At 43.6% G+C, this 24,075-nt stretch overlaps 2 protein-coding genes across 2 annotated transcripts; one reads left to right on the forward strand and one right to left on the reverse strand.

The window, feature by feature from the left end:
• The first annotated feature begins 590 nt into the window (after positions 1 to 590).
• sp8a (sp8 transcription factor a) lies at positions 591 to 2,554 on the forward strand. Its single transcript, XM_076106353.1, has 2 exons — positions 591 to 611; positions 1,225 to 2,554. Exons 1-2 carry the CDS (start codon positions 591 to 593, stop codon positions 2,446 to 2,448), a joined length of 1,245 nt encoding a protein of 414 aa, XP_075962468.1. The 3' UTR covers positions 2,449 to 2,554.
• A 2,823-nt stretch (positions 2,555 to 5,377) lies between these two features.
• Positions 5,378 to 18,584, reverse strand: itgb8 (integrin, beta 8). The gene is made up of 16 exons (XM_076106365.1): positions 18,491 to 18,584; positions 17,372 to 17,457; positions 15,280 to 15,451; positions 15,007 to 15,113; positions 14,431 to 14,570; positions 13,881 to 14,046; positions 12,894 to 13,052; positions 12,431 to 12,526; positions 12,195 to 12,287; positions 10,953 to 11,093; positions 9,189 to 9,594; positions 8,849 to 9,071; positions 8,640 to 8,743; positions 7,389 to 7,505; positions 6,295 to 6,458; positions 5,378 to 5,506 (listed from the first exon to the last, which is right to left on the reverse strand). Exons 1-16 carry the CDS (start codon positions 18,582 to 18,584, stop codon positions 5,378 to 5,380), a joined length of 2,397 nt encoding a protein of 798 aa, XP_075962480.1.
• Positions 18,585 to 24,075: the final 5,491 nt, after the last annotated feature.

Here is a 24,075-nt window from a genome sequence, read left to right on the forward strand (position 1 = left end):
GGTTAAATTGTGGGTATTATTCACAAACAATTTACAAATTTAAAATTGAATTGGTTCCCACAGTGACCTGGATCTTTAAGGTCCAGTAGGGCCATTTCCCCCCCACTTTTCCTGGTTCATAATGGAGCCTTTTGGTGTTTGAGCTCTGTAGAAATACAAAAAAACAACTGCTAGGTTAAATATACAAACACTTGATAACTGCTAATTAAAACTGCTACCATGTCTAATAACAAGATGGCACATGTACAAGGTCAGTCATGACTGTTTGAAGTGAAGAGAGTGCGTTAGTGTGAAGGGTGTGTGTTCTGGTTAAACTGGATTTATTGTCTTGAACTTCGTGTTTTCTTTTCATATTCTCTCTCTGCAATTTGGAGCACGTGAGAGTCGCGAGATCTCACTTTTCAAATTTACGACGACCTCAAGCGCTAATGTTTAGTGATAGTCTGAGCTGCTCTCTGATTGGTCCCCGGACTCTCAGCGGCACTTCAAAGGCACGAAGAAGTCACAACTACTGAAGCAGTCGGAGAGGAAACGCAGAATCATCACGTTCGGTTACCGCGAGCGCACACACACACACACACGGAGATACCATGGCTGCTACACTGCTAGGGGTAAGTTGTGTTTGCTGAACATCCTTATCCAAGAAATCTCTAAAGTATTGGTTATATGATGTTATAATGTTATTAAATGACTCAGTGTGTCTGTGGTATTCAGGGAACCCAGTTAACTTCGCACTTTAAGGTGTTTAACTCCTGTCGTGTTGCTGCATTAACCAGTAATATTCATTCATATAATTGGTATACTCTATTAATCCGACAGTTATTGTTTTCATTCTTCAGTTTGTTGTTTTCACTGATCATGCCAGTTAGTGAAAGCTGATACCCGTAGAGCTGTCAGAAGTATACATGTTTTTAATAAAAGGAAGAGGCACGGAAAAATATTTTATTTTAGAAACCGTCTTATAATGTGATTAATCTGATGATGTCATTAACATATATATCCATGTGATTTGTTATTCATAATATGAGGCCAGAGGCACACTGTTTGTAAAACTTAAACTATGCCACATTAATAATTCACATGACTTTAATATTTAATCTGCGAGACCAAACATTTTACGCAAATCGAGTGATCAATCTAATATGTGGCGCGTCTTTACGCACACATTATGTTTGGCCATGACTCTGGAGTGGCAGGCCTATAATATCTGTGGGTTCCCCACAGGAGGAGCCCCGGCTCGGTAGCACACCGCTGGCAATGTTGGCCGCCACCTGCAGCAGAATCGGCGAGTCCAGCCCTTCTTGCTCCCCTGCTCTTTCCGATGGCGTGCCGGGATACGTGAAGGGGTTTCACCCGTGGAAACGAGGCGCCCCGGGTACCAGCAACCTTGGTGCTTGCTTCACCCCTGTCGGGGTTCCCTCCAGGAGTAACGGGACGGGCTTTACGGAGACCTCTAGCGCTTTCTCAGTGACCACTGCCAACTCGCCTTTTGGAAATGACATTTCGATGTACCAGACCTCCGTGCCATCAGAAAACAGTGCTCCCGATCCCTCGCACACACAGCGGTCTGTGTTTCTGACCAAATTCCCGTCGTCGGTGGAAGGCATAGCCGGGATTTATCCGAGGATGCACGCTCATCCCTACGACTCATGGTTCAAGCCAGTGGGAGATGTCAGTAACGGGTCTGCTGCTTGGTGGGACATGGGAACCAGCTGGGTGGACACACAGAGCCAGGCTGGGTTACCCTCTCCTCTGAGCGGCTACAGCACTGACTACAGCTCCGCCTTCAGCCCCGGGGCCTCTCAGCACATGCACCCCGCCACTCAGCACCTGTTTGACGGCTTCAGGCCCCCTGTCCATGCTGCCTACACAGAGTCTACAACGACGGGGGCACCTGCTCTGACAGGAACCCCCGTGGTTTCTCTGCCCGCATCTTCCCGCTCCTCCTCAAGGCGCTACTCTGGCAGAGCCACGTGCGACTGTCCGAACTGCCAGGAGGCGGAGAGCCTTGGCCAGGGGGGCACGAGTCCGCGGCGGAGGGGCTTGCACAGCTGCCACATCCCGGGTTGTGGTAAAGTTTACGGCAAGACCTCTCACCTGAAGGCTCACCTGCGCTGGCACACCGGGGAGAGGCCGTTTGTCTGCAACTGGCTCTTCTGCGGGAAACGCTTCACGCGCTCCGACGAGCTCCAGCGGCATTTACGCACGCACACCGGGGAGAAGCGATTTGAGTGCCCAACTTGCCACAAACGGTTTATGCGCTCCGACCACCTCAACAAGCACGCGAGGACGCACAGCGCGGAGGGCTCAGAGGATGGCGCGGAACCGGGACTCGGTAAAGGGAGCAGCGACACGGACAATAGTCTCGCCGGTAGCCCGAGTCAGTCTCCCGGGGTACAGGTGCGTCAGACTGTCCAAACCACCGAGGGACAGAGGGCGGAGAAATGATTTACAAAGCAACACGTGGGCATTCGATAACATATCAGCCTGTATGGAGTGTGTTTTCTTGGACACTTAAAAATTGAAATGGCACTTTATGATGAACTTCAGCTGTGGATGAACTCTGTGTCCTTACCTCATCTTATTTGTAGCCTTCTTAAAAAATAAATTTGTACTCTACAGCTTATCAGACTTGTGTTATTTGAAAACATATGCGCCTAATTTATTCTACAAAAAATATTTTTGTTTGGAAATTAAAGAAGTGGCTTGTCATATCGTTATTTGCGTTATTTCTGGCCATAATCGCGCTTATTAATTATTTATTAATTCATTTCAATGTAAGGTTATGCTATATCGTTAAAGGTTTGTTTTTTTAAATTATGTTTGGTTAAAAGACTACATTTTCATGATTTGTCTCTGTTTGTAAGTCATGATTATGAATTATAACTCAATAAAACAGGACAATGTTTGGACATTGTTCGTTGCTCGTTAAAGCTGAAAGTCGTATGATTTTGCCGAAGCCTTTTGCATATATCAGTAAATATATAAATACAAAAAATAAAACAGCATATATCTAATATCTAATAACTATTTTGACTATTCTAAACCAGGAAAAAAATATGCACAAATGAACTGCTATAGAGTTAATCAGACTATTTCATAATTTATATTTTAGGCATCTGAAGTTTATCTGTTCAGCGTATTTCTAAAACTGACTGTTGATTTGATTCATTGATTTTTGGTCTACCAGACATTGTTTGTACAGATGTGCACCATTAAATCAGTTACAAATAGAAGTCATATTTCATTTGAGTATAACTGAGGCCTATAGCAGGATTATGAAAATTAAATTTGTCTGATTAAGCTTCTGAAACGATTGCAAGTCAGAGCTGCACTGTTGAAGAAAGAATATCGAATCATTTATCAAAGATTGTATTTTGCACACTTTCTGTAACTGCCTATTGCTTATATTTATATCTATAATATTTACAGTGATCAGTAACACTCATCTCATACCTTAGTGAGCAACTCCACCTAGTGTTCAGTTTATACAGTCACCAGTTTTTTGGACAACATGCGTTGGTCACACCTTGATATACAGTATATATTTTCAAGATTTGCACAAAGCTGTACGTTCAACTGAACTGAAAACATTGGCTTTATATTCATTAAAAAATATACTAGCTGTCAAATGACACAGCCTAATTAGTTACTGCCTTCTAATAGATATGGTCACGTTTCACCACACTAACATGGATTTCTATACAACATGTTGGTTCAGAAAAGCTAAAGTACTCAAGAAATGATTTTAAAAATCTTGCACATTTTATTGTGATGAAAAAATTCATGCTACACAACTAGTCACATTAATTGACAGCAAAACGACACAGAAAAGTGCTGTTGTTATTCCGAACTCAGTGCCCGGTTAGATGAGATGATTATAACCTTATTGCTGAATTATTCTCACGGTTAGAGACAGAGACCGCTCTTCATAAACAAACAGTACTCACTACCTGTAATACAGGTAGCCTTATCACAAAATAGCACAATTCACATATGTTTAAAAAAAAACAATAACAAAATCACAATAAATAATTAGTGTTCCTGACTTACAGTAAAAGAGCAGCTATTGCTGTAAACAACATTGTGTTGAATACAATTAAAGAAGAAGAAACAGGATTGGGCAAGCGAAAGTCTCACAAGATGCAACCGGCACTCTGGATCCAGATGATCAAGTGCATGAGGGGTGTAATTCCACCTCTGATCTCAGTACCTTCAGAGCTGGTTTGTTGAGTCTAAACTCATCACTGATGGCACTGGGATGCTCAGCAGATGTATGCGGACACAGTTGTGGTTCTGTCGCTGTTAGAGAGGCCACATGCACAAGCGTTTGATGGTGCTGTTGCCATTAATTGTCAGTATGTTGATTACTTTAAACATTATTTTCCAGTTCATTGTTATTCCAGTGTTGTGGATTTGTTAAATTAGCTTTGAATGGACTTAATGCGTAGCCGTAGATAGATGCCTTCTAATGCCCAATATATCGCAAACCAATCGTTTCAAACCCAGCGTCACAGCTCTCCTACCCCAGAGACCCCACAGTCCTCAGTAGTATAATGCAACACAACTGTTCTAGTGCAAGTCTAACCAGATTATCAAAAACACATGAAACTATATTTAAACTTATCATGATAGAAAAATGCCATAAAGTAACAATAATTTGCAATGCAGTTGATCGGTTAACAAAAACAAAATACAACAGAGAAACTAGAAGACAGGGTATGCCACAAATGAAATAAAAAAGAGGCATACAGCGTCATTGGTGTGCTCTGTGACTTAAATCCCAAGGCAGTACAGCTGAGGTCGGTAATGTGTTAACAGTATTATTAGACAAAATGTTGTACCTCAAGCTGGCCACAGGAGGGCAGACTAAGACAGCAGGGAGATAGTTTAGTTGGAGATTTGGAGTGTCACACAATCACAGAAACGTCAAACATGTAGTGTTTTACTATAAAATCATAAATAGAAAGCCTGTATAGAGCATAAATGCATCTACCTGCTCCACACACACACACATACTCTGACACACAACTTAGAGCTGCACAGCTAAAAAGCGAGAAATGATTACCCTTTACCCTGTGGAAGGAGCAGCCTCCCTGCTGCTGCAGCAGAGGAAGAGGAGGTGGGGGATATGTGCTCTTTGTTTCATCTCAATTTCTAAGATACTGGCCTCATTAGTCACACAGTCGATGAGGGTTTGGTCACTTCATTTAACAAAAGTGATCCCATGGAGGTTTCATAGTTTAGTTCATCATTATCAGTCTCCACATGCAGCTGGTTGAAGATTTACCAAGATTTAGAAGCAGAGAAGAAGTCTTTACGTGACTCTCCTTCTTTATGGCTCTACTGACTTTCTTTTCCGACCTTGACCTTTGACCTAGTACTGCCAGGGGTCACCGAGGGGCATCTTGGGAACCTGGATGTGCATCTCCACGGGGCGGTCAGGTGGACAGTCCCTCCTGTAAGTAACAGTCTTCTCGTTGGTTGTTGGGATGAATGACGGGTCCTGAATAGTGAAAACAATGCAGTCAGTAATAGCAACACACACACACACACACACACACACACACACACACACACACACACACACTACTCGATTTAGTGTTGTATTGATTTTAGGACATGAGAGATCAAATTGAATGTAGCATATGCGGAGATATCCTGACCTTTAATCCTTCATATGGGTTAAGTTGTAACAGAAGACTTTATAAACATGTTTCAACAGACTGCATTGTTGTCCATGCAACTAGTAAAGAATTCTAAAATGTCTTTAGTAACAGCAGCTCATTTTATGTGGATTTTATAAATGTTCAGCTTAAGAAGTGGAGAGTAACCATTTTTTATATCATGTAGTCTTTGAGGAAGTATGTACAGCTTTAAAATACTTGCAAAACTCCCAGCTAATGTAAATATGATCACCATGATCTGTGGTGAACCATGTAGAATAAATGAGAGGTTTCCAAACACGTTTAGGCATATATATCTCCAGAAAGCCCCCCTGTGGTAATTTCCATCGTTTCCTTCTTCTCAAAGGTGCTGTACATCGTTATGAAGTCAGAAATCTGGACGCAGTAGATGGCGATCAGGGAGTTGAGAGGAAATGTAAAATACAGCTGTACCTCTGACAGCAGACTCAGAATTCTCTCTCCTGGTTTCAGCGGACAGAAAACAGGAACAAACATATCCTGTACAATTAAGGGTTCCCTAATACATCTGGGGCTCCAGGGACATCTCAATTAAAACCCTGCTGTGCTGATGAGCGCCTCAAGCATACTTTGACTTTAGAGAGCGAACCTTTCCAGTGCAGCGATAGGGTCCGTCCTCAGCAGCGCCCCCTGGTGACAAGCCTCTCTTCTGTAGCAGCAGCCGGGACACGGCCACCACCACCAGCCCACTCAGCAATGTCAGAGCACACACACTCAGGAATGTTCCTACCAGGCGACTGTTGCTGGCACACTCTGTGGACACACACATGGGGTTTCACTGTGAGGAACTGGGAAAGGATGCCTTTCTTTGTGATGGGTTAGAAAAAAGTTTTTTACGCTCGCAGGTTTTACGTCTGGAAGTGAGGAGTAGAATTATAAAGTAGCATGAAAATACTCATGTAAAATACAAATACCTCAAAGTTGTGCTTGAGTAATGTACTTAATTACTTTCCGTACAAACAAACAGACACTCTTACGCAGCTCGGTCAGTGGCAGCTGTGCCAGTGTTGCTGCACTGAACAGTCAGCTGGCTGTGAATCTGCTGGGGAGCATGTGTGGATGACGGGCTCATCGCTCAACACAAAGAGCCCAAAGAGTGCTCTGACATTTTGTAACAGGGTTACCATGGAGACCTGGCTCCTGCTGCACCCGGGAGGAGTGGGCGTGAGCCGGAAGAGAGTGTCCCATTGGGTGGAGGGGTGGAGGTGAGGGGATAGGGGGAGATGGAGGGGGGAGGGACACACAATGAACGGTGCTGTTCCAAAAATCGGGAAGGCGGGGACAAACCGTAACACTTGAATGTGCAATAGTGTGTGTGTGTGTGTGTGTGTGTGTGTGTGTGTGTGCGTGTCTGTGTAACCCAGGGTATGTGTGAATTAGTGACTTTTAAATTGTGTGTGTACATGTCTGTGCATGTATGTGTTTGTGTGTGTGTGTGTGTGTGTTTGTGTGTGTGTGTGTGTGTTTGTGTGGGTGTATGTGTGTGTGTGTGTGTGTATGGCTGTGAAAATTAGGAAGGAGAACTGGGAACTGAGGGGAAAATGTAAAATACAGCTGTAAAACTGACAGCAGGCTTGCTGACTCAAATACATCAGGGTGCAGTAGAGCAGCAGTGGTAGCAACGGAAGTGACCTCGAATGAAGGCATGCGTGAGATGTGTGTGTGTGTGTGTTGACATTATACCTGGTCTTGTGCTGATGTGAAGCTGAGTCTGACCAGACTGTGAGCTTGTTTGAAACCGATAGCGACAGCTGTCATTACTGATGTACATACACTGAATCCACATCTCCCCTGCTTGGCCTGAAAAAAAAAAAAAAATATATATATATATAGAGAGAGAGAGAGAGAGAGAGAGAGAGAGTTGAAGTAAGATGTTATTCAGTCCAGACACATTAAGCTCCAAGGCCTAGTGAAAATCCTTCAGGATTATTTCAAACAAAAGAATCAGTGAGAATAGTATTACAAGAAAGCTGCTGTGTTTTAAAGCTCTTTAGTTTTTTTTTTACCTTAAATCTGTACCAATCAATATTTCTATAGTTCTGTAACCAGGGATCAAATTACCATCTGTAATGTGAAATGTATCCCTGGTAGTGACAAATCCACAGAATTATCACCCAACTCTGCAATTGCCCTCACTGCACCTTTTTGGCTCTTTTGGCTCATTGTTTTGATGTAGAAGTGTACTGCAGGGTGTGTACCTGCATTGTGACATCATGGTTTCGTGTGGTCAGAGGTGCAACAGACTAGGGTTGAGCCAGCGTACATTTTCTTTGAACCTGTTTGATATTAAGCCACAGAGCGGACTAAACTGGTATACCAAATTTCCGCTCTCAGTGTCGCACTTGACAGCCGTCCATGACTTTTACGTTTTAGTAAAGACGCTCTCTACCATGTCTCGTCTTGTCATGAACGTCCTAAACACAAAACACAACCTGCGCTGCCGTGCTCATCTTCCCACCCACCTCTGATGAATATCTCCTTCGTGTTACCTGCCTCGGAACGGCCGCTTTTCGTTAGTAGTTATTATTTTAGCCATGTTGTCATTATGCTTATTACTAATGCAATACAAGTTGAATTTAGCGGTGTAGGGCGATGCTATCGTTAGCGCTGTGACACCGTTGGCACAGGTTGCCTATTTTTAATTCACCAGAAAGTGTCTTAATGACAAATACTGGTTCAAACCGGTTTAGACACCGGACCGAACCAGTGAATCCGGATATTGACCTAACTTTACAACACACTCTTTGATCTGGTGTTAAGTTACTCTTTAAGTTCTAATTGAAATGGTGAATGAGAGGCTGAATCTTTTTGACAAGAAGGAAGCCCAGACTTCGAAATAAACCTAATTTAAATGCATCATAGTCTTTCCTCAGATCCACCAAATTGCAAATGGTGCAAAGCTCAAGTGTAAAATTGCCTTCAGAGCAGCTGTACCTGATACAACATCCATGTAGCCCACCAGTGGTGCACAGGTGTTGTTGCAATGTCCAGCCTCTTTTTGTGTGAGGCCGTGAGACAAGTGGCAGTCCACACACTTCCTGAGAAAGAAAGAGAGAGAGTGCAACGGCGTCAGCTTCAGCTACAAACCGTTCTGTAAGAGCTCCCATCATGCTTTGTGGTCGCAAATACAAACCGACACGTACCAGTATGATTGGCAGGTGCTTTGGCAAGCAGGACATCTCTCACAGAAGTCTCCAGAGCGCCGAGGGTCGTCGCACACACACTTGCCACACGTACATCTGCCCTGCCCGCTGCACAGCAAGCCGTTGGCTGATTGGCAGTTTGCCGTGGAGACGGGACAACCACAGCTATCACCAGTCCAGTCGTCCTCGCACACGCACTCACCTGACACACACACACCACGCCCTGAGAAAGACAGATAGAGGCGGAAGGAAAGTGTGATACAGAAGCACAGAGAAGAATTGCAGACTGTGTACGTTTTTTAGGAACTAGATGTTCAAAATATATCATTTTGAAGTTTACCTCCACACAGCAGTCCCCCGTCGTACGGACAGGAGAAGTCATCTATCTCGCAGTATTTCCCATATACTGTGCCAAGCCTGGTCTGCTCGCACACACACCTCCCACACTCACACACTCCCCGACCACTGCAGTCCACGTCAGACCCGTCCGCTCTGCAATTCCAGTTTGAATCTCTGTCTGAGTCCTTAATTAGTCCGTGATCTGGCCTCTGCTCCTGATCGGAGCTTCCTCTGCATTGGCTGTCGTCATTGCAGCGCCTCATCGGTCCACAACTGCAGCCGCATTTAGAGTGGATCCTAATGACGGTGGATTCGTTATATCCCACAGGTCGAACCAACACTGTTACGTCTTCATCTTCAGCATCGTCAGGACAAGTGTGCATTCCGATAGTGATATTGAAGTAAACCTGCATGGGAAGATGAAAAGGTTAATCAACACTTTGGTCAAAACTGAAATATCTATTGGATTGATTGCCATGAAATTTAGTACAGATATTCATAGCGCCGAGAGAATAAATCCTAGTAACTTTTGTGATTCCCTTCTTTTTGTCTCTAGCGCCATCATCGGGTGAAGATTTTAAAAACTATCTCCTGGCACGCTTGGTAGGACTGAGTCCATCTTTAAACTCAACCTTCATTTAGATCTCAGCTATACATCTGTAAAGTCTTATGACTGCATCTGGCACGGTTGCGACGCTATCGCGGTGACAAAATCTTTCCACCGACCAACAGAAAAATGAATACCTCACAAGGTGGAAACAATGTCAGCGTCGCTGTCGTGGCTGGTAAACAAATGAATGATTGACTATTCAACAAACATTTCCTTCTCAAGAGTCTGCTGTCGCTTTAGAGATCCTACACAGATCCAGAGAAATGCCGCTGAGAGTAAAAATGTATTTTTCCCCAAAGTCCGAAAGTCCTGCTGTAAATCTAAAATGAGCCACCTTTCATAGTATCATTTTGGCAATCTCTGATAAGACTTAAATACTTCCTGGTTACTTATCTTACCAGGAAGTGGATTCTAAGTGTGATGCGTCATGTGAATAATTATTCTGTTCATGTGCATGCCAAAGCTTTGAATCTACAGGCAGGCCTTTCACTTGATTCCCATTCTGGTTAGTGTGGGTACTTTCCATAATCCACTTTAATCCACCCGTGGATTAAAGGGCTGGACTTCAGTCTATTAGCACAATGGAGTAACTATAGAGCAATCATTAAGTATCTTGGAATAAAGTTAAGAGCCCCAAAAGGTTACTGGGGAGAGGAGTGTTAAAAGAGTAGTCTTTTGTATTATCATTACTACTGCAGCAGAAAAGCTCCTCTGCAGTGGTGCAGACTATTTAAAGTGTTCCACTGTTTTCATACCTGTTCCATTTATCCACAAAGAGGATGTCCAGTGACCTATTTCTAAATATAAATGTCCTATTTGTTTGCAAAAAGGCTCTCATATTGGGCAAGGTAAGGATTTTTAGGACGAATAGGTCATGGAATCACATGGCAATGTTTTCCTGGTAAACACTGCCTGTAATCTGCTCAACTCGGATTATTTACCAAATCTTTAGCTCTCAGTGACATGTGTGTGAGTGCGTTTGTATTTGTCAAAAGTAATCCAATACAACCAATACATTTCCTGTGACATATCCCGGAGCTTAAATCAAAGATTTTCGTACAAAAACGAGTAACATTCAGCTAAATTCTGGCACTGTTTTAACCGCATGTATGCTTTGATTTTGTTGTTTTTCTGAAGGTACGCTTGTGTGTTTACCATCTGGCCAGGCTGCACCCCCGAGCAACTCTGGTCCTTTGCGGTGGATCCATTGGGACAGAGAGGAGAGACAGACACCCAGTACCTGCTGACTGCCTTGTCCTCCACTGACACGGATACTGTCACCTCCGACAACAACCTCTGGATGGAGCGAGTGCGGAGACAGATAAGAAGCGACATTAACTTTACTGCCTGATATCAAGGAATTCAATGTATTATGCTGGTTGCAAGGCAATGTGGGTTATGACAAAAGGGAGTGGGAAAAACAGTGACAGTTTAAAAATGTGTTGAATATAAGCTGTCTGAGTGGAAAGTAATGAGGCGAGAGTGAGGAAGAGATACAGAAAGGGAGAAGTGTGATTAATTAAAGTTGTCACATGTTCCCAGAATGCCTTTCTTTCTTTCTTTGTAAAATACTGGGGGAAAAGAAATGGGGCCAAAAATAGCATCTTTGTATTCGTCCATGATTAGGACTTATGGTTTCCGTGGGGATCTGATAGCTATTATAATGCCAGCTTCTGTTCAGGCTCTGCTGTTGCTTGTGTGTGTGTGTGTGTGTGTGTGTGTGTGTGTGTGTGTGTGTCTGCACGTATGCATGGCTGTGCACCCGGATCTTTGGATTCGGCAGATTCTCGAAGCAAACAATGGAGCGCTGTGCCTGAGGCAAGATTATAGCCTAGAATGCTGCCAACTGAACAAACCCCTAGTAACACACACACACACACACACACACACACACACACACACACACACACACACACACACACACACACACACACACACACACACACAATGCCTTACCCCTCCATAACCTCCTGTTCTCATCCGTGTTTCTCTGTTTCATTAGGACTTCGGTGACCAAAAACATCTCAAATAGTCTTCAACTTCAGAATTTAAGTTTATATTACAAGTGCCTGTCCTTTTTCTGCACTCCTAAACCTAAATCTCCTGTATAAATATAACAGTGCACACTTTCTGTAGTATCACCTATTCTTTTTGCTGCAAACAGGAATGTGCTATGAGTGCTATGAGCTGAGTTCATGTGCGTCAGCAGATCAGCAGACAAACACTTTGAACTGATACTGTGTGGGCTCATATATTCAGCTCCTGCTGTGCTGCTGCTCTCTTCTCTCTAACTTTTCACTTGTTCCTGCCCTTCTCCTTGTTGTCTGAAAGATGAATACTATACAGAGGGAGGACAAAAATGAGAAATAAGTTGCAAAGGAGGTGAGTGCTCTGTACCTTGTATGCGTCCACCACCAGCTCTATAAGGTTTGGGGCCTGGAAGAGGCCTAACTTTCCCAGGTAGGAGCCAGGTAGCAAACGTACCAACTCCTAAAGAAGAAAAGGGAGAAGAGTGAAAATTTAAATAGATTCCCCTTTATGGAAGCCTCCCTAGCCTAAAAACTATGTGGCAACATGTTTTTTTCAATTTATATACTGTATGGTGTTGTGTGCAAAAGTGTGGAGGAGATTACCTTGTACCACTGGTACTGCTGCTTCTCCACAGCGAAGATGGAGTGCATATGGTTTTCAAGCAGCTTATCAGACAACTGACCCACACTGGGATGGTCCTGAAAAGGAGACAGTCATCAGACTAAATGCTAAAAAAACTTTTTTCAGGAAAGCATTTCTGTTCGCATGTAGTTTGACATTTAGGGAAATAAACATATTTGTTTTCTTGGCAAGAGTTAGATACAAAGATAACTATTTCTCTATACAGTAAATTTGAAGCTATCGTCAGCAGCAGCTTAGACTAAAAAACAGCCGAAAACAGCTAGCCAAAGGTAATACAATCAGTCTTCCAGAACCTCTAACATTGACAAATTAAAAAAACAGTGTATCTTGTTTGTTCCTTACACAAATCCACAGGACTAATTTCAAGGTTCAGCTCTTTTTAGCCCGTCTTCCCACCATGTGTAAGTGTCCCCCTGCTCTCACCATCCTAGTGCTCCCTGTGTAGACATTGTTTTCCAGGTGACACAGGCCGTCGTGTGGCGTCACAATCCCTGCCAGCCGGCTGTCCAGGGCGAGGTGAGACGGCTGGTCGGTCATCAGGAGCAGCAGGCGCTTGGCTTCTGGTCGCCAACCCACCGATCTCTAAAGGAGAGACGGAGAGGAGTCAGGACATTGTGTAATGTGAGTAAATCATGTGTATTCTGTCTCTGGAGAGCAGTTTGGTAGATTCTCTCATTTTTATCCCCTTACATCACTACTCAACTACATTTACACAGACTGGAAATAATGTGTATGCAATATATTTTTTACACATGTGGTAAGAAACTGCAGATTCAAACATCTTAATCATCTGCGCTACATTAGTTCCCGTGGTGATCAGCTCTTTCTGTAATGCCCAACTGAAGGAAACACAGCAGGAATTCCTCCACCAGTCACAGACTCCCTCTTGAAGTCAGTGACTTGTCATAGACAGTGTGAGAGAAATGGGTTTATGTGAGTGACTTTGTGTGTGTGTGTGTGCACGTATGTATTTAAGGAAACCCAGTGAGTTCATAAGTAGGCCTGACATAATGGAGAGTCTATTTCTAGAGTGATGACCACCGTGGTGTTTCCCTGCAGGCTGGTTACTCGGGGCCCCCCTGCATGGTGTGACTCAAAGCCCTCCTGCAGCCATAGTATAAGCAACTCTGTGTGTCTGCCATACCCCAGCAGTGGTGTCATTACTTAGTGGGATTCCAGTGGTAATATCCAATGCTGAGTCAGAGTGCCACCATTCTCCCAGAATAAATGCTTCTTTCACCAGCATGCAGACTTACGACCAAATTTGGGGTAATGCCTAATTTTCCTTAATTCTCAAGGAAACTGAAAATGACCCACCACAAAAAATATTTAGCTAACTCTGTTTCTCTTTGTTGCACACACACAAGTAGCTCATGTGAGCATGACTTTCTAGCTTGTGTATATACACACCTGGCAGACAGCGGCTTGCATCATAGCATCCAGTCCTCCCTCAGGTGTGTCCATGTTTCCGGAGATGCGCTGGCGTTTGATCACACGCGTGAACTCGCTCACATTACCGGTCATACTCAGGACGTGGTGGAAGCCGTGGGCTGGACGACAGCGGATCTCATAATCACTGGTGAGAGACGGAGACGGCCCAGAAAGTTTTTGATTGCAGCATTTAAGGATGTAGATGTCAGGACAAATGAAAGCCTGTCTCACAGCACAGCTCATTGCCCCCTAGCAACTGATGAGTCTCTCACTGAGTCACACGTGGGAGCAACTAATGGGAGCAGCTTGCTTGAATGCATTTTTAAATACTTACTCAAATCACCACTTTTCCTGTCTCATTAAAAGAAGAAAAAGTTAGCGGAGGAGTAGAACAAGACAAACTTTGAAAGTGTCAACTATCTATTTCATACATTGCACGAACATTCACAAAATGAGCTACATAGAGAGGATTAACCCTACTTTTCTTTCGCAACAATCAATAATCCAACCAACAGATGGTGTGTCTTACCTGCAGGGGTTGTTGATCTTGGAGGGGTGGACATTGATGTAAGGGGAGACAGGTTTGTCTACAAACGAACCGAAACCCAGCCAAAGGTCCGAGGAGTGCTCCGTCATACGAAGAGACAGCGCCACACCCACTGTCTTCAACTGGACCGCAGAAAACATGGCGAGGTTGGTGGACGCAGAATGGGACAGCCGGAGGCGAGTAAAGGACGGCGAGGGGGAGAAGTAGAAAAGCATGAAGAGGTAAAGGGTGAGACGGGGTCAAGAGAAGAAAACACTTTCTTCAAAGAGATTCATTCAAATATCTTAAATAATTGAAACAACATTTAAATAAATTAGTCTGAGCTCTGACATTTTTGCAGTGCATTCCATGCCAAATGTAAAGACAGTAGCCATCTCATAAGCCCCAATGATGTAATACCAAACGGTTAACTGTTTTTATAAGTCTTGGGTTTTTCCAACCATCATAAAAACAATATGTGTGAAAGAAAGTTGTGATGATCCAGAAATTAGTTTCAACCTTTTAAACTCTTTTCTTTAGAAAAAGAAGTGAAAATCGTCAACACCGATGAACACCTACATGATCCAGGTTTTCCTGCATAGATGCCGATACATCAACCAGGCAGTACAGATCCACTGGATAACGCTCCAGCTGCTTCACAGCCACCACGACGCTGGCCTCTGAACCTAGGCAGACACACACATATGATGAAATAATTCATTAAAAACTTTACCTCAGCTGCTTCATCACACACTAAGACAATAAGAAAGCAGCACAAATCAGAGATACACTATTTGACACTTGACTAAATGTTGCAATCGAGGCACAAACACAGAGTTGCCCGTCGTCTACCTGGTCTGAGGGTGATGCTGATGTCTTGTGGGGACACTTGTGTGCTACTGATGGTGGCGTTGACCTCCACCTTGATCTCTGACTGCTCCATGAACTCCTGATCACAGCCTCTCCTGAACAGCTTCACTGGCAGGTCGCAGCGCTGGCTCGGCCCCGCCCCATCCAGAAAGTCCTGGTAGAGAAGGGAAATGGTGACTTTTGAAAACGGTCCTTCTGTCCCTATGATCTTCTTTTAATATATTTTATTTGCAGTTTTCAACAAAAAAAAAATGTAGAAAGCAACACAAACAATGCTAAACAAGACAGAGCAGTAAAGCTTACAAGAGATAATACAACTAAGCCGTATTTTAAGCTGTTATCATGATAATCGCATTTCAGGAATGAGAACAAGTGACACAATGAAGCGGGTCAAGTTGAACACCACATTATCCTCTGTGACCCAAGGGGCAAGACGCAATAATGCTGCCAAATAAAGCCTGTAGTCTTTACTTACTCTCCACTCCTCTTCTAATGTTGCCCACTACATCCTTTCAGAAATATAGAAGTAGACACACAAACACTCCAGAGTACAGAGTGTGTCATTTGTTATTTCACCCACCTCCATGATCTCTCTGTAACTCACACACGGCATTTTGAAACCAGTTTCACAATAACTCAACCTTGGTTTCGTTTCAGTCATTTTCATGACGTTTGTATTGATCTGTGACGTAGGTTTAGGCCTAGTGAACATGAGAACCATTACCATATCATGTGATCCTGAAGCTACTCATCAGTTTAGTGTGTCAGGAAGAAGTGTCCTGTTTCTGTCGAGCTCTAATATCTCCGATACTGATTACAGAGGAGAGTATATTTAAATGAAAGTAGCAACTCTGATAGAAAAGAGTAAATGCTCCAATTGGTTTTTTCTTATTGAGTATATGATTTAATCATCGCTTCATTGAATGAATCTCGCTGTATCTAACCACGCCGCTGCCTCCGACAGTACAGTACAACAGCGTCACGCATTGCAGCTTTGGAGTGGATTAGTGACCTTTGGTACTTTCCTCTGTGACAAACATGCAACACAGTGACTAGCACTCGCAACAACAAATGTGATCATTAAATGTGTGTATTCACAGCATGTCATGGGCCTGATTGGAATGAGTCTGATACAACCAACAAGATCACGCAAACAAGGAATAAAATGGTGCAATTAAATGAGATTACTGCTACTTTTAAAACAGAAATACTGTTGCAGATAAGCAAAACAGTCTGCAGTAAACAACTGAAGCGAATTGTGTGACCATGCTTATGTGGTTATAATTTGAACACCAGAGGGCTGTACAGTGACTTTCCCCGGACTTTCCTTAGTTTGCCACTTCTCCTGACACTGAATGTCAATGGCAAAAAGTGATCATGAATGTTTACAAGCACTGTACTATTCAAACCGTGTTCAAGCATGCTTATGTGACGTTTTGTGTGTGTGTGTGTGTGTGTGTGTGTGTGTGTGTGTGTGTGTGTGTAGGAGGTTAGAGATCTGGCGTTTGAATGCTTTCACACACCAACGAGCCCGGCCCCTCTTAAGTTAAGGTTAGGCCTCACAAGATGGGAAAGCACCTGAGGTCTGTAAACACACACATGTTGACAGTCTAGTCTAGACGGTGCAGTTTGTGTGTGTGTGTGTGTGTGTGTGTGTGTATATATTTTGTGACTGGTGTGGCACTGGAAGGCTTTACAGCTTCTCAGGGTTGTTTCGGGGTGGGCTCTTTACAAGACCCAGGAAGCAGATACAGACAAACACAAAGGCGGATGCACACTTCGAGAAAAAGTGCAGTGATATGTGTGAGTGCCTAGACTAAACACATGGATAGAAAGTGGCTCTGTCTCTGCTGCGGCATGAGAAAGCACACATGGAAACATTCACACACACATATACACAGACACACTCACACAGGTCATAGAGCAGGCCACCAAGCCCGACCATACACATTATATTCGCATCTGTGGATGGCATCAAAGCTTCGGTGTGTGTCATCTGAGGAATGCTGTAACATTCTCCTTTTATCCCTTTCCCTGTCACACTCAAACACGCACTTTTTATACACATTCCTACCTCCTTGAAGCACCAGGCACACTGTGGTCCACGTCTGAGGCAATCTGCACAAGAAGTGACACTAGGAGACCAACATGCACTGTCAACTGCAGAGAGAGAGAGAGAGAGAGAGAGAGAGAGAGAGAGAGAGATGAAGGAGAAATGGGATGAAGAGAAGACTCAATGATTAGCATATGAAAGACAGGGTGGGTCAACACTCATTAGCCATGCAGCCGAGCCCCTGTGGATATTTAGAGATCTCACGCACACTTCTGACGACGGAAGCACCACTTAGAATATCATGTGAGGCTATTCAGTACGTATCAGCAAGCCGTGTAGTGGGAAAACGGCTGTGAGTGTGGGAACAGGTGCTCGAGTTGTTGGAGTGGTGCAAAGGATCATTTCCCACACCCACACACACAGACGCACAGCGAGGACTAATCGTGAGACAATCTGTGAATGCAACACAAATGATTACGTTTTAATGGAGTGAAAACACTGTGACAAATGCAACTGTTGGGAGAAAAATACAGCATGATGTAGACACTGGAGGTTTTTACAGGGTGACAAAAGGCACAAAATAAACCTTTAGTTTACTGCAGTGGGATTAATGATTCATTGGAGTGATTTGTCCTCAGAAATCTAATTTTGCAGAGTCATTTCAGTGAGCTGCGGGGCTGTAATGTAGGACAGAGAAATGCTGCAGGTCCTATAGAATCACTAACAGCCCACTAACAAGCAGCTCTGACCCAATTAGCTCTCCCTCTGGCAAACCTCAGAATAGGTGAAGTGTTTAACTTCTAATTGATGAATACATGCTGAAACAAGAGGATGATAGGCTTCTCGAGTGGGTCCCCTGGTTGTGGGTTTAGAGGTTTCTCCCTTAAAAATGAATAGGCTTTAATGTATGTTAAATGAGACAGCTTATAGGTCTGGCTGCTATGTTCAAAGGTCCACAGTCTCCCCCAAAACATATGCCGTAATGAAAGTTAATATCATTCTCAAATGCTCATAAAGTGGCTCGCTTACATGAAACATTTTGGAGCACAGCACGGGAGCTGATGTCTTGACATGACACAAGAAGCAGGCTAATTGCTGGGTTGTGATGTAGGTAATTGGCCCTAATGAGCCTCCACTCACCGGCGCCGGAGGCTTCTGCGCTGACAGCAACCACCACGCAGCAGAGCAGGAGACACAGAGGGACGCTGCCGTATGTGCGGAACCAGGAAGTCATATTATCCTATCCACACCGGAGGGGGGGGGGGGGGGGGGACGGGACCGGAGCGAAGCAGCGAGCGGGCACAGGAGGATGTGCAGCTACTGGAGATGAACCGGGGGAGACCGGGCACCTTGCGTCCGCAGCCGCACGAACAATAGCCGGGAGTGCCGGACCGAGCCGCGGGGCATTGTCGTTCACCCAATAACCTCCTAATCCCGGAGAGGTATTCACATCAACCGGAGTTAAATCAGCTTACGAGCGCGCTCCCCCGTGGACCACGAGAAGAGGCGGAGTAATCGATCGAGTGCGGCGACAGCGGCACTGTTCCTCCATCTATTTCCATCCGGCCGCAGGTGTGCGACGTTTTCCCCGCGCGCTTCCACTATGGTCCTCGTCTCACAGCTGATGGCGAAGTCTCATCCCGGGACGGAGCGGAACTGAGTTATACACACACACACACGCACGCACCCCCACACACACACACACACACACACACGAGTACCGGCGCAGCGTTCAGCCGGTGCGCACCAACATGCTGACTGAACATCCCACACACGGGAGAGCCCGGAGAGTGACCGTGTTTTAACCGCTGACTCAGGCAGGCGGTGCCATGGCAACGACGCTCTGTCCTCTCTCTCTCTCTCGCTGAGCGAGTTAAAGAGGGAGGGAAGAGAGACAAATAAGGAGAGAGAGAGAGAAAAGAAAGAGAGACATAACGTGCTTACTACAAGGAGTTGCGGTGGGGTGCATTCCATGTGATCCATGGCCTTGAAGTGAACGCACTGATGTTTATATTGCTTCTACATGGAGCCATTTAATACTGAGGGCTCCTGTGTGTGGGGACCTTGTGTTGATGATGGGGTAAAGGGAGCGGGGGAGGGGGGTAATAAAGCCAGAGCTCCTGCAGAGGGGTTCACAGGCTAGTGCTAAGGAGGAGGAGGGGGTTTGAGTCCATTGTGCACAGATTCCAATGACATGGAGTAACCTCGCCACGCCGGCTGCTCCGCTGAGCAGGAGCCAAAACCTCACTAAACAACATTTTAAGTTGGAGGAAAACAGATCTGCGCAAAGACAAAAGGCACAATAGTCTATCATCTTTGGCAGGATATGCAGAGGTCTACCACATAAAGTGGATATGTTTTCCTTGGCACGCCTAAACAGTGATTGTGATTTTGCCAACCAATGCACAGCAGTAAGCTCACCAAGCACACACACAAGTCCCTTATCTACTCTGTTTGACCCCCATCTGTCGGTCAGGGGCCTGCATGGGGCCGGGCCAGCCACGCCTACCCTCTTCATTCACATAATTTGTCAAACAGGAAATTTTTGGAGGGGGAGTGCCAACACCTCCCCGTCCATGCCCTCTTACCAGTCACTCTCAATTATGGTAATGACGCAAACACACACCACACTGTTTTTTTTAAGTGTGTGAAACGTCTCTGAAATGCAGGTTCCAAGTCGTGCACTCAAGGGGGGGGGGGGGTCTTTAGGACGAAACATGGATCTGTTCCCTGCTGAGCAAACCTGATAATGGACTCTAATGTAAACACTCACTTGACCCTGTCAATACTGCTCAACATCAGCATCTTCATGACAACTGTCATCGTTGTAAAGCTGACATAACACACTCTTCTTCTCTTTCATTCCTCCCCCACCCTCTGTTTCTCTTTCTCTCCCCGCAGTGTGTTTGTGTTAGCAGTTGGCTGGGCTTTCCATCACGCTGGTCTGGTCTCATCACCCTCCAACCACACACAAACACAGACAATCTTAGTTCATGTCCACATTCGAAACACCCCCTCTAACACCTGCACAACTTTCCTTCCAAATCGCCCCTTTAACAGTAGAGTCATCTCACTGATTTTACTCTCAGAAGCATCTCCCACACTCTCCTTTCTGCCATAAGCAGTAGGGGTCCAAAATCACATGGGAACTAGTGGGGATTCCCAATGCACAAGGGTGGAAGTAACGAATTCACTCTCGTTATTGTAACAGAGTCGTTTGATGTGTATGCCTACTTGTACATTTACAATATTCTTTTTAAATATATATATTTACTTTAAGTAGCATTCTAAGCCAGATGTATCACACGTATTGTAGGCTACTTCTCTACATTTTAAGTCAAAATAAAAGTCACAAAGTGATGAAGTGTGAGTTTGAACAGAAGATAGGAGCTAAATCAGCAGCTGAAGCAGAGAAGGATCTGCAGGCGTGTCTGACGTAATATGATATGTTAATACATGGTTGCGTTCACGGGCCAAGGTTGGCGCTGGCACTTGCATTTCAAGCACAACCCAACAATTAAGAATCACTATGGGTTGTGGATATAATTAGTACATTGTTGTACCTCGACATAGTTGAAAGAAAATGTTGTGTCTATCTTCATTAATGACTGATTTTATTTACTACCTTGCCAGCACGCTGTTCGTAAGCTGTAACAGTACATGGGGCACGCTGGGTGTACCTGACATACTAAATGCTAACATGCTAATATGCTGGGGCCTTCAGCGGCAACTCCTGCGTTCACCGAGGAATTTATCTCCAGTGAGGTCTGTGAGGACTTTCTGCTGTTTGAGGCTGTTGTCGGCGATGTAACGGCAGAGACTCATTCACCTCAAAACGTCTCACATTTGAGAGGAGGGCAGTGGGACCAGAGAGGACGAATGGACCGGTTTTATTAGGCCTTGAGAATGACCGAGTAGACAAGTTGAACCAGGAGCAGATTATGGAGGACTTCACGGTGCCGTTCAATCAGGTGAGTACAACAACAACAACAACGACACGCTGGCCGGACTAACCTCAACTAACCTATGTTGTAACCTATATGTTCTTTACCTCAACAGTAGCATCCTATAACATCATATACCCCCCCCCCCCCCCCCCATTTTAAATTGTAACGCAGCAACGTTTACTCACTTTAGCTGACCTACCTTTTACTTTAACTTAAAGTACTTTTACAAGAGTAAACGTTGACTTCAGTAGGCTACAATATTGTACTATATACTCGCTCCACCTCCACAAGGGCACCAAGTGAGTTACTCCGGAAAAACAACACATTTGGGTAAAACTTTTCTTTGTGTGTCTCAATGACATTTAATGAAGGCTATGTACAATTCCCTCTCCTAAAACGTGCCTTACATGCATGATCTAGTTATAAAAACACTAATCTGAGTTCCCCTATCGTACTATATGTCAAAATCTGGCATTTAGAGAACTGAATTCCCCCAAAGCAGAGTATTTCCATCCCACGTACTGTACATTTACATACACACACACAAACTGAATAGTCCTGTTTGTTTTCAAATCAAGAGGAGTTTAAGTTTAAGCGTGGCCTCTGTCAAAACTGCACATCCCAAATCAGGAATGAGTTAAGCGATTTTAGTTTGGCTTCTTCTATTATTCAGTCTCTAACCACAGACAGACACATTTAATTTTGTGACAACATGAAAGTCCCAAAATAGCACAGAGGAACTCTATGTTCCTGTTTTTATAGCTTGTGTGTATTCATGTATTTCTACGTATTAGATCAAAGAGTGTCCTCCGTGGAAACTCAACGTAGAACTGAAATTGCTGAGGTAATAGTAAGGGACAATTATTACAGACAGTCACATTGTCCGGTCTGAGTCCTCGTGTTTCTCTTGTAACCACTTCACTATTTTGAATGTCACAGTGGCCACAATCTGCAGGTTGTTGTGTGAACTATATCCCCAAAGCTTAGGAACCCTCAGTGAGGTGGTAATCTGTTTTGGATCCTTATTCTTCAAGTAATGTTATAGATGACTGTCTTGACTTTACAGATGAGGTCTAATTTCTGTGTGACTTTGAGATCTAAGCTGATATAATGTGCTTAGTGTTTTTGATATTTCAAAGGCCAACAACAATTTTAAGTACATTTTTGATTAAGTAAAATGTCACCATGGGATAAATTGCAGTTTTCTGTTATGTCCAAAGAATTTCAGAAACAACAACCAACAATAATTTTGATCGCCTCGCACTGCTTTCCAACTTCCAACAAAATGTGTCACAAAAATGACTTTCATTAAAAAAAGGCTAAACAATTTGCAGCTGGGAACTGTAGTTTTTAGCTAATTTGCTCAAACAGTAGTAAATTATGCACTTATGAGAGATGGGACCGATCCAATCCAATTGGTTTGGGTTCCCATATTACGAAATAATAACGATGGTGTTAGTTAGCTACACTAAAGACTTTAGCGTGGAGGTCGAGTGGCTGCTCCAAGCCCGGAACAGGAGATAAACATGATAAACAACACATTATTATAATTTGTTTCGTCACGGTCCTCCTAACTAACTAACTTGGCTGGCCTGCCGTTTGTTTTCTCACAGTGATGGTCTCGCGGCTTCTTAAACAGGCAGTGAAAGTCACTCGTGGTGTTCTCAATCAAGATTTATTCAAATGCTAAACTAGTTTGTGTGTGTGTGTGTATAAACTGACATGGCCTGCAGTTTGTTTTGTCACAGTGAGTGAAGGTCAGTAAGTAACCTGCGGTGCTTTTACCATTTACCATTAAACTTGTCATACCGCTAGTCCAGCTGATGTCTAACTCCAGATGGTAACCGAAACCGCTCACCTCTTCCTCTATTCAGCGTCCGACACATTGATCAAAATGGATTTGTGTGTATAGAAACATCTGGTCTGGACACCACACGCTATTTTGTAACAAGCAGTGATGCACATTGTTGTTTTAACTTATTTGAGAGGTGTTTTTGATGGTGTAGATGTAGATGTTTATTTCTCTACACAGTTCTTGCACTTTATTTCAAATATTTACTTTGAAAACTTTATGAAGGAGTTTTCAATTTGCCATTGCACTCCTAAATTCTGCTATTACTTTTGAACTCATGTATAGAAATCTGCTCTTTTATAATTGCTGGGGACTTGATTTGTTCAAGTTTTTCAAATCATTAAAGGAGTTGCAATGGCAATTTATATTCCCTTAAATTTGTATGTTAGCCCTACATACAGTTAAAATACATTGCTTTGGAATACATTTAAATCACAATGTAAATATTATGCAAAAATAGCTCTGATATCAGAACTATATCATTCTAGTTGTATTTGATAAAAATGTTTATATTTATATTAACAGATATCCAAATTCAGGTATTAAAATTGGATAAGAACTGAAAAAGTGGATTGATGCATCTCTAGCATTTATTGGGGATTTACAACCAGATTGCTGTTATTAGTTTGACTCAAAAATAGACTACAGTGCCCAACGTCAATGTAATGAAGGAACATGTCAGAACATTTCAGCTGTTTTTTTTGTTTTGTTTTGTTTTGGTGGATAAATCCACACTGACAACAACAGTGAAAATGTTCTCTCTTCCATTTACAGTAAAATGTGTGCACCTTATCTAAAAAACATGTTGTGCAGCTCTGCTGGTTGTTTGTCTTCTGGGAAATAAATGTGCATCTGTTCTTTATGAATAATGTATTTGTTGACCTTCAGTGCAGAACAGTGAGTCTACAGTGAGAGCAAATGTACAA

Source organism: Anarhichas minor, unplaced genomic scaffold, assembly GCF_050575085.1.
Source record: "Anarhichas minor isolate MPS153535 unplaced genomic scaffold, ASM5057508v1 ptg000033l, whole genome shotgun sequence".
NCBI lineage: Eukaryota > Metazoa > Chordata > Actinopteri > Perciformes > Anarhichadidae > Anarhichas > Anarhichas minor.